We start from the raw sequence: 11344 nt of genomic DNA, 5'->3' as shown, positions 1-11344 counted from the left end.
TATGCCAGAGTTTTTAAGGTTGGCTTTGAGCCCGTTTTTAAATCCCTTTTCCTGTCCTCCAACATTCCATTTTCCATTCTTGAGTTCGGAATGGAGCAACTGCTTTGGGAGATGGTGGTGGGGCATTTGGACAGCGTGGCCAGTCCAGTGGAATTGACGATGGAGGACCATCACTTCAATGCTGGTGGTCTTTGCTTCTTCCAGAACAGTGACATTTGTCCGCTTGTCTTCCCAAGAAATTTGCAGGTCATATGAAAATCCATAATTTTACCCAAAATTCTTTTACATATGAGGTAAACTTCTGCATGGGTTTATGCAGTATGCAGATTCTTCGAATGATCATATTTTTATTATAATCTTTTGAATCATTATCAGATAATTAATTTAGATTCACAGATCATGTTGTGCAGTGGTTTGATTGTATTGGAGTCATACATTTTGTGGAGTTTTATTTGATTTAAGACATGCACGCTTCCAAGTTTATCTACTTGCAAGTGAGTGTATTCTGCAGTGCAGTGAACTGAAGCAATATTTCAAAATATTCTAAAGTTGTGAACTGGCCATGGATTTCATTTTATATTTGTCCTTCCTTCCTTCCTTCCTTCTCTATAAGTCATTTGAAATTATTTTAATGAAAACATAGATAGAGGGAATGCAGATGCCCTCTCTAAGCTTTAGTAGAAACGTGTATTATTTTATTTTAAACTTTTGATACCCTTCTGTTTCTTATGCAGAGAATTCAAACTTGGTAGGGAAATGCATATCGGGAAGTATAAATTTCTCTTTTTAATTGGTTGCAGCTTGAAGGAAAGTATGGAAATAAAAGATTGGAAGGAGAAGACCTCATAGTAGTCACTGCCATAAAAACGGTACTGAACAATCATCAGTATATATGAGTCAATAAAAAATAATCACATTAGAAAAATATTTCTAGCTCAGTTTTTTTTTAAAAAAAAAAACACACAACTTACCTCCAATGACAGCTGAATCACTCCTGACAGCATTGGTGAGTGGTTCTCTCTCATCTACCTTCCCAAATGGATCTATAATCAAAGAGGATACAAAGATCAATCTGCATAAGCAATATCTCTCAACTATACTCCTGAAAACCAGCCACCAAAGATACTTTCTTGGCAGTAGAGATTTTGGTACACAGAAATGGCTTACTTGATCCAAACCTGTGAGTTATCCTTCTTCAGTTATCTCAATTGCCACTCCAAAAGTCAATTCACATGTTAGCCACAGTTGCCATTTTTTTCCTTTCGTGTTTTCTTTCAGTCATGAAAGATTGCAAGTAGTAGAGCACTTGATTGAGAAGGTGTCTTATCCCTTCTGTTTAGTTCTCTCTCACACACACACACCACATAGAATTTGAGAGCACACTTTTATCTCAAAAGGAATATATATATATATATATATATATATATATATTCACCCATATTATGAAGAAAACTTTTTTGGGGTAAGCTTTTAACAGGATAAATGGAGCATTGAGGAAGGGTTAAATCTTTCTTAAATTGCTATTCTGCAATTGGGAAGGAGAACCAGGGGGACCATGAAGCAGATAAGAATATGGGGACACCCACACACCTTATCATATAATAAATTTCTGTTACCTCTCATTAGAGAGAATAGTGTGCATTTAAAGGTTAGGAAGATGCTACATGAAATTGAGTTCTTTCAGCCCCTGATAAACCAGAATTTAAATTCTGACTTGTGCTGACATCTGATGGTAAAAACAGACCAGAAGAATGGTGAAAACAAAGGGTTAAATTAACACTCATCGGTTGAAGTCAAATTATTTGAAACAGGATTAATGGTGCGACTGTTATTTAGGGCTTGGGATTTGTGAGAGCAACACAAATTGCCAAAACACTAACCCATATTTTCCTACTTTCTACTGTAGCCAGTTTGTGAAAATAATACCAATTCAGTGCAGTACCAAGAGACAAAAGAAATACAAGAATTAAGAAAAGAGTAACTAATTTTTAAAAGTCAATAAATATATGAATGCACTTAGAATCCATTTGGACTAGAACATACACAAGGCTTATGTTATGCTCGCTTAGTGAAACGAAGGCCCATCAAAACAGTAAAATTTACTTCTGGGTAGACATGAGCTAGGTTTTGCTACTAGACAAACAAATGTTGAGATGAATAAGACTGCCTTGACAACAGGTTTTCACTGAGATGTATACCTAGCAATTGCATAAAACAGATGGCTGAATGGCATATAGTTTTACAGTAGATTGTCGTGCAGTATAATGTATTCTGCTGGCTTGGGCTGGGATACAGTGGTTTGATTCCTCACTTTGTGACAAAACACTCTGATTGGCATATCTACTCCAATATGATTGGATTATAACTTACAAAGTTGAGGTGGTGACACAAAATGGGAAGAAGCAGAACTAGCAACATCTAGCAACATCTATCTGAAACATGTAGGCAGAGAAACAACCATTTGGAAGAGAGATCAGTAATATATTACTCTCTGTCAGTCCAAAACTACAAGCTGAATTCTGTTCATGAGTGGAATGCATGATATATGGTGAGTTAGAGAACAGAAAGATCCCTGTACATAATATCCTGACTTCTTATTCTAGTAGACAACTGAAGACCGGGCTCTGTGGCCAGGCGTTTGATTAGATGAAAGTGACAATAAGAAAGGAATTTGGGGTTTTGACATTGAATTTCCCGGCTTGATTCTTGATTTTTTGGTTTTACTGGCATTTTAATGTAATTGGTAAATCAATTTATTGACTAATGTGTACGATGTCTTAAGATGTTTTTACTGTTTTACTATTTTATTGTATTCATATGATGTATATGTTGTAAGCATCGTTGATGCCTTTGTGAGACCGCCCTGAGTCCCCCTCTCCATGGCGATTGGAGAGAATGGCAGGATAGAAGTGCTCAAAACAAATAAACAGTACAGAGTTGTCTCAACACTCCTGTGGAATGCCAGACTGTTTTCATGTGTAATTCCAACTTCACTGAATTCAGTGCCATTATTAGGTTGGGGTATGGTGATGACCTTAATTTTCTACCTATAGGCTTTTAGCCAAAGTAAGAAGTGATAAGTCAATCCTAGAGATTAGTCCATACAAGACATGCTCGGAGTACATATTGAAGCTAAATCAATACAATTCACATGAGAGTATATTTACTAATGTAAGTATTAAGTATGTGCGATCCATAAAAAAATGATTCTAAACTGTGTTCAAAAGTAGGGGGTATTGGCATTTTATTTTCAAAGTTCCTTCCAAATTTTGAGGGTAAAAATTTCGGCACTCTAACAAAACTTACGTAAGTACTATGTAAGTACTTTGTTTATCGCAGGTGCGATTGCCCAATAGGGAAAACATCATTGGCAGTGGGGAAACTTCAGGAGATTCTCTATCACTCATTTTATCTATCCTGATGAAACTTGCTACAGTGGTAGATCACATTTACCACTATTAGCGCACCAAATTTCAGAATGTTTGACTGAGCCACGGATTCTTGGTAAATTTTCAAAATTTTTATAAAAAACATGTTTTAATAGTAAAGAAAATATGTTCCTAATTTGAAAGTGTTATTTCCTGTTTCATTGTATGATCTTTACTTTGAAAGTAGTTGTACTACTCCAGAAACTCTGTTTGTGTAGCACAAACTGTGATAAATTGGTGGAGACTCAACTAAGCAAAATGTGCTGCTATATAGGATTATATTCCTTGTGCAAAGACAAAGTTTTTTGCAATGTACTAAACTTTTGCCATGTTTTAATGACAGAACCAATTAGGAAATTACATTTTTACCCAGGAACAGATATCATAGTACAGACACCATCAAGGAACATCTTGATTGACCCCCTTTTTCCAGGCAGAAAGGCACTATCTAAACTTTCCTGACATCCATTTGCTTCCTCTACTGAGTTGGAGGGGTCACTCAAGACACATTCATATAGGTCATTGCTTTTTTTTTACATTCCACCACAGATATTGGCTTAGAGCAAATAACCCCCCCACCCTAAAAAGCGACAACAGCAATGTCCTTGAATGTCTGTCTACATGACACACAATGAACCACATAACTTCAACTCAGCACAGATTTATAATATTACTTACTTTTAGTTGTCTTTGCAAATTCAACCATTTTATTTTATGATTACTGACTAAAGGGCTGGCTGGCTGCCCCCCACCCCACCCTCCCGGTGCCTTGCCCATGGCAATTGGGCCAAAGTTAAATTATTGGTTTTTAAAAGCAGCTTATGGGTTTGAAAAAGTTGCTTAATGCTTGCTTACTTTAGGCCTCTTTGCAAATTCAATCATTTTGTTTATTTTATTTAGACACACTCTAAACAGCAATTACTGCAGCCAGCTATTTGGTTCCTTTAGCCATCATTTGGCTCCTGAGCAGCTTTGCATTTTGGGGAATGTAGTTTATGGCAGGGCCTTTTGCAATTGTTGGAGGCCTGGCCTTCCCAAACTACAGTTAAGATGGCTGTGATTAGCCATGCCCACAGTGCCTCCCTCATGGCAGCGCTGGCAAAGATGGAGCCAAAGGAATGAGATTTTAAAAGACATTTAAGTTAGGATTTACCAAAGTTGCTTAATGGTTAGTGAAAATTAAACTGACCTTAGGAGACATCCAAATGTTACAGAACATTTATGAAAAAAAATGGGTAAGTGATTCAAATTCTAAATCTCCCACGTACACATTTCCTGAATGCCTCGGAACTCCCTTCGTATGCACAAATTTAATTAATCTGATTTTAATCCAAAAAAATTCACCAGCTTAGTAGTATAAATAAAAGATGATAGGAAAGGTTCCAAACCAAAATGATGAATGATCAACCTTGAAATAACAAGACCAAATACATAAGATTGGATGAAACAAGATCCAGTTTATTTGACCTATTTACTATTTAAGGTTTAAACCTGGAAAACTTGCTAGAGGGGGAGAACAACCTGGTTGGTGTCTTAGCCAGGCCAGGTGTCTGAGAAAATCATCCCCAATCTCCCCTTGGATGGAAACACCTGATCCCAAGGGCAATTCATTTTTTGGTATTGCTTATCCCAGACAGTTGTATTTTGGAAGGCAGACCAAAGGTGCTCTCCTCATTGTACGGCCCAGAACTCAAAAAGAGAGAGTCAACGCCCATATCTCCCCCAAGGACTAGCTCCCAGGTTCAAACCCAAGGGTGTCATTCCACAGCCCAACCCTTCACTAAAATGGTGCCAAGGTGTACACAGATTTTTGGTTTCCTCCCCCAAGACCTGACAGTGAAACCTATTTAAAGACATCACTTGAACCAATTCTCTATTCCCCTGTAAACCGTATGAGGTAAGCAAAATACATCCCAGGAGAGAGGAAAAAATCCTGGCTCTAATAGGCAACCAGATGAAACATATGAGCAGAAAGAAGGCCAGAAAAGGGAAACCGGGGCTTTAAAAATTTTGGCCTCACCCTCCCTACATGCTCTGCCTTGATATGTACAAGAACCAAGTAGTTTAACCTTGGTCTCTATCCAGAGAGGCCATCAAAGGCACTCCCTTGCCTACAGCACCCACATCTGTGCAGTCTTGAGCACAATTTTTTCTGTGTATGAATATGCCTTGATACTGTTAGATTACTGACTGTAAGGCTTCAAAAAGAAGGGGTGTGTTTATGCTTAGAGATTTCTATACTTTCTTTCAACAAAAATCTCCAAAGTCAATTAAAAAGCCCAACACAACAATTCAGAGAAGAAATAAAATAGAGTATGCCTAACAAAAATAGCGGCCTCCTAGTTAGCTTGTTCTAACACTGTGTTATACTTTAATTCTATGTTTTGTATTGAACAGTGCCTTGTTGACTCATTAGCTCTGTACATAACAACAATGCTTAAAACTAAAGCACGTTTTTCTTTGTGAACCCAATGGGATGTATGCATGTAAGCTCTGACTTATTTGGTCAGGGCACATGTCCCCCACAGGCAGATTGGCTAAGAGAATCCATTACGAACCAACACATGAACATCAACTAGCAGGTAAATTCCCATTAGTGTCTCCTCTGCATTCCACATTTGAATTGCAGTGTGCCAAGAGATAGAGAAATTATAACTGGTACATTTTTCATTGTTATATTATTTTCTTTCCTTTCTTTCCCCTATTTTGCAACTCAACTGTAAATACATTTTGCAGGGAGATGAAAATAACCTAACTTATCTGTGTACCCAATACCTTTGAAATTCTGGCCCAAAGCTTTTCTCACATTGCTAAAATGAATCACAGAAACACAGTAAACACAAAAGGGTTGAAATAAAGTTCAGAATGTGTTTAAAAGCCTACTTGATAAAGTATATCAAATGGTAGCTTTGTATTAAAAGAAAGGGCTTGAGTTGACACAAGGTGGGGACATTTGATTGTTTTAATTGTTACTGATTTCTCTTATTGTGTTCCATATTGTGTCTTTAGTTCCATCAAGCCTTGGAAGCACGCAAGGTAGAAAAATCAGCAAAAACCTTGATTGACCAAAAATGATAGCAAGGAAGCAGCTAATGGACAAAGTAGCAAGAGTCTTGGCCTGTGTGGCTATTGATACTAAGGTTGAATCTATAATAATAATAATAATAATAATAATAATAATAATAATAATAATAATAATAAAGCCAATTGGGCTCATTCATACAGATCTGTGCCAACTGTAGACTGGATGTCATTAGCCCAATTTGGTTCTGGAGTTGAAAGTGCTTCAGATCAAACTGTGTATTAAAAACAGTGGAAGTGAGCCAGACAATATGTCAATAAGATGGCAATATGAGGGAAACCACAAAAGTGGTGATATGTAGAAGGGGAGGAAGGAAGCTGGGCTTGCTCATGGACAGCTCCATTATGCAATCTGTGGTAAGAATCTCAGCAGCATTCTGCTGTCATAGTGCTTATAGGAAGACATTGTGTGAGGTCAATGAAGTTATATATCTAGTCATTTCCTCTTTAATTCTCTTTTTTCATTTATTAAACTCAGCTGTACTAGTATCAGATTGTGAAAAAGCTATATTAAGGTATGCAAGTTGTTGACTGTGATAAGGTTGATCATTTTATGTCATTCTCCTTTCATTTTCCCTTGTTTTGAATGATAACTTAAATCTTCTGTGACTTCTTGTTATTTGTGAATGTTTTGTGTCTATTTGTGCTGTGAAAGTCATTTGCATCCCATTTCCTCTAGAACAGTGGTTCTCAACCTGTGGGTCCCCAGATGTTTTGGCTTCAATTCCCAGAAATCCAAACAGCTGGGATTTCTGGGAGATGTAGTCCAAAGCGCCTGGGGACCCACAGGTAGAGAACCACTGCCCTAGATGTTTGTCAGCTATTAGAAAGAGGCTTATCTGTGCTTCCACAGAAAATTGGTTGGGCTCCCTCTTAATTGGAAGTGGATCCACTGTGGGTAGCTAATAGGTTGGTGTTTCATCACAAGATCATGACAGCATTAGAAACCTTCTCCAACACTATAAGATGCAGAATCAAGATGTCTTGTTTAGGACAAGGCCAGAATGATGCTACCAGCCAAGGCAGTGGGGCATGACCCATTGGGTTAGAGTCGCCTTCGGGCTGAGAGGGGCGGTCAATAAATGCGAAAATAAATAAATAATAGAACAAAGAGTGCTTATTCTCTTGGAAACACTCAGAAGATTTTTTTTTTTTTTGTAGGAAGGGGCTGAAATGTTAGTACATGATGGGGGAATGAAGCCGTATGGAATGCTGCCCCAGAACAACTAAGGTTTTTTTTTTGTTCCTGTCAGGAGTGACTCCTGGTGTGAGAGAATTGGCCGTCTGCAAGGATGTTGCCCAGGGGATGCCTGGATGATTTTGATGTTTTTATCATCCTTGTGGGAGGCTTATCTCATGTCCCCGCATGAGGAGCTGGAGCTGATAGAGGGAGCTCATCCGCCTCTCCCCGGATTCGAACCTGTGACCTGTCGGTCTTCAGTCCTGCCAGCACAGGGGTTTAACCCACTGCACCACCGGTGGCTCCAACAACTAAGTTAAAAGTAAAGGTAAAGGTTTTCCCCTGACATTAAGTCCAGTCATGTCCAACTCTGGGGGTGGTGATACTCATCTCCATTTCTAAGCCAAAGAGCCAGCATTGTCCTTAGACACCTCCAAAGTCATGTGGCTGGCATGACTGCATGGAGCGTTGTTACCTTCCTGCTGGAGCGGTACCTATTAATCTACTCACATTTGCATGTTTTCGAACATAGGTTGGCAGAAGCTGGGGCTAACAGTGGAAGCTCATGCCACTCCCCAAATTCGAACCTGCAATCTTTCAGTCAATAAGTTCAGCAGCTCAGTGGTTCAACCCACTGCACCACCGGGGGCTCCAACTAAGTTAAACCTAGACTTTTTTCTATAACTTTTGCTCTCTATATGAAGAAAGAATTAAAAGCTCTATTTTCTTCAGGGTTACATTGTTCTCAGTGGTAGCTATGTGTGTTCTATTTTTGTCTTCAGTTTGGAAACTGTTGTTCAGAAACGCCTGCTATCAGTATGCACTTAAATGAGGAACAAGGTGGCTTTATCTCCAGGCACTTCTGGGTAATGTTTATCAATATTTAATTGGGATTTGGCCAGAATTGGCACATGGAAACTTGAAACTTAAGATGAATGCCATTCTCCAAGGTATAAGTGGATCCTCATCTCTAAAGAAGATCTGTATGCATTTGGGGACCAAATATTAACTCACAAATTAGTAGCTAAATGTCTGTAGGAAAACACAACATGGAAGTTATAGCTGAATTTGATCAATAGCCTAGTTTTGCTCTAGCAGAGGCATTTAAACCCCTGGTATGCAAAATGAAGTCACTTTAACTAATGAATATGAAAATACATACATATTTTCTGTATTTCTTTATGTGAAAGGAGAAGACTCAGGAGAGTCAGTGCCTTGATTGCTCCTTGATTTGAATAGTGCATGAGGACCAGCTGCCTGGGTCAGTTAAAGCTTTTGAAGACACATGCCAGAGAAGAGCACCGAGATCAAGAAAAGGCCATGGTCTAAGAGGGGGATAAGAATTTGAAGGGGTGGCATCAGGCATTTTTCTTAATGTGAATCAGAAAGTGCAATAATCCTGAATTTAAATGATGTGTATATTGCCTTGCATAACTGTAATAAAGATGAAGTTCATGGCCTCTCATTCCCAACGTTTTTAAGGCTATCAGGATGAAAATGGCCACACTTGGAACACACATCTACTCCTGCTGGCTCACTAAGTTTCATAATGTTGAATAATCCCCTGAATTTTATGGATTATTTTTCTTTCTAGAAATAAAATCTGCTTAAAACAATTCCCAAAAAGGTGTCCCCCACTGGCCCCACAATGTAACTTCTCCAGGAGCAGTAGAATGGCACCATTCCTTCCTGAAAAAAGTCGAAGATGCACTTCCACATCACACGGCCCACCCACTATTACATTTTCTTTACTAATAAAAAAAACAGCAACTTCTGCCAAAGCTTTTGTAATTTGCATTTCTGGTTTTCACAACATACTGGAAGATGTCAGCAGCTCACCATACACAAGCAAGCAACATGTACCCTTATTAGAAAAACACTCCTGTATGATCCAAAACATATTAGGTATTGGTGGTAAGTTTAGGTAGGTAGGTACGTAGGTAGGTTTTCTGAGAATGAGGCTTTGCTGTTTGCCAGAATGCCTATACACACACACACACACACACACACATACTTTGATGAAAGAGAGGAGGAACGAGAGCTAAAAGAAGATTCTAAACATTTTAGGAGAGGCTAAAGGGTGACTCAAAGTTCAGAGCCCACTAAAATAAAAGCACACCCACCCACACTTTCAAACTCCCAGTTTCACTAAAGAAAGAATCCATAAAATAAAGGAAAATCAAATAGATTCAATGCTAGAGAGAGGACAAGCCAAGCCAAAAGCTAAAACTGTGAGTAAGCAGTGGCAAGGCAATTGGACTGAAGCACCTCTCTCTAGAGCTTGGATGCAACTAAGCAATGGAAGAGGTGCTCGCCCCATTAAATAGACACAGCGTGTGTCTTTCTTCTATTCATAGGGATCAACCATGAGAGCATGTGTCAGCCTCTTTGTGTTCTGCATGATCAGAATAGAGCAGAAGGAGCCGTGACCGGCAGCCACGTGGTCCAGCTCTGTCAAAAAACCCAAAGAAGCCGAAGGTAAACAGCCAAAACGATCCACGCACAAGTCTACTACAGACCCTATTCTGCCTCCTTATACTGCCTCCTAATATATCCAACAACCACCTACTTTCCCACATATTTATTCTGCCATTCATCTAGCTACCTATATGATATTGCTCTACACTTAAAATAAACATTACTTATTTATTTATTTACTTACTATATTTATACCACACCCTTCTCACCCCGTAGGGGACTCAGGGCAGCTCACATACATAGGCAGTGATTTGAAGCCATAAAAACATACATCAATAAAATAAACATATGTATTAAAGCAATCATTAAAAGCATATCAAACATTAAAACCACTTATTTAAAATCACACAGTCCAATATAATAGTTCGTGGTCGTTCCAGATTGCCATCGCATTATTCTATGTTCTCTTATTTCACTGGTAGATTATTAACCAAGCGATTGGTCTCACATCCAAGTTTTTAGCTTTTTTCTTGAAGGTCAGGAGGAAAGGGGCTGATCTAATTTCACAAGGGAGGAAATTCCATGGCTGAGGTGCCACCACTGTGAAGGCTCTGTCTCTCATCTTCACCAATCACACTTGCGAGGGAGGTGGGACTGTGAGCAGGGCTCAGTAGCAGATTGGCAGCCAGTGGAGCTGATGTAACAGGGGAGCTGTATGCTCCCTGTATTCTTCCTATTTATATGTAACTGAGCTTGAATGGAAGTTGAAGGTTTTGCTGTATTTTTCTCCAAGGAGGCTAGGACCTTGGAAATACTTTAGTTGATTTCTTTACAATTATTTATATGTATTTAAAATATGTCACTTTGATCATTTATTTTTAGGTGCTTATATGTTTTGGAATTCAAGTTGGCAGACCCTCATTTCCTAGAAAGATGGTTTACTCAATTAAAATGAGATTAGGGAAGTCAATGAAGGAGTTTACTGTAAGAAAGCAGATGGTAAGTCAAAGGAAAAGCTTCCCCAGTAAGGCCTTGTTGAATTCTGAAGGTCCTTTACTACAACAAGCATGCTGAAGTTAACTATATCTGAGTCTGATCAAGGCTGCTGCTTTACAATGTTAAGTAGCCAAACAAAAAGGGGGTGGAGGGGGGAAGATTTTGATGGCTGTTGTAATGAAATCTACCTTTAAGACGACAAGGCCGAGGCCTGAGTGACAGTGGCTGTCATCTTGGAACA

General features: G+C 38.8%; 1 protein-coding gene across 1 annotated transcript in view; it reads right to left on the bottom strand.

Moving 5' to 3' along the window:
- CNTNAP5 (contactin associated protein family member 5) overlaps nucleotides 1–11344 on the bottom strand; it is a 488740-nt gene that overhangs the window by 15160 nt on the left and 462236 nt on the right. The window contains exon 23 of the mRNA XM_060774159.2: nucleotides 972–1043. Coding sequence (XP_060630142.2) covers nucleotides 972–1043 — 72 coding nt within the window. The remainder of the gene's footprint in view (nucleotides 1–971; nucleotides 1044–11344) is intronic.

Source organism: Anolis sagrei, chromosome 1 (genome assembly GCF_037176765.1).
Source record: "Anolis sagrei isolate rAnoSag1 chromosome 1, rAnoSag1.mat, whole genome shotgun sequence".
Lineage (NCBI taxonomy): Eukaryota > Metazoa > Chordata > Lepidosauria > Squamata > Dactyloidae > Anolis > Anolis sagrei.
Note: the sequence above shows the minus strand (reverse complement) of the source record. Positions and strands in the feature narration are given on the sequence as shown.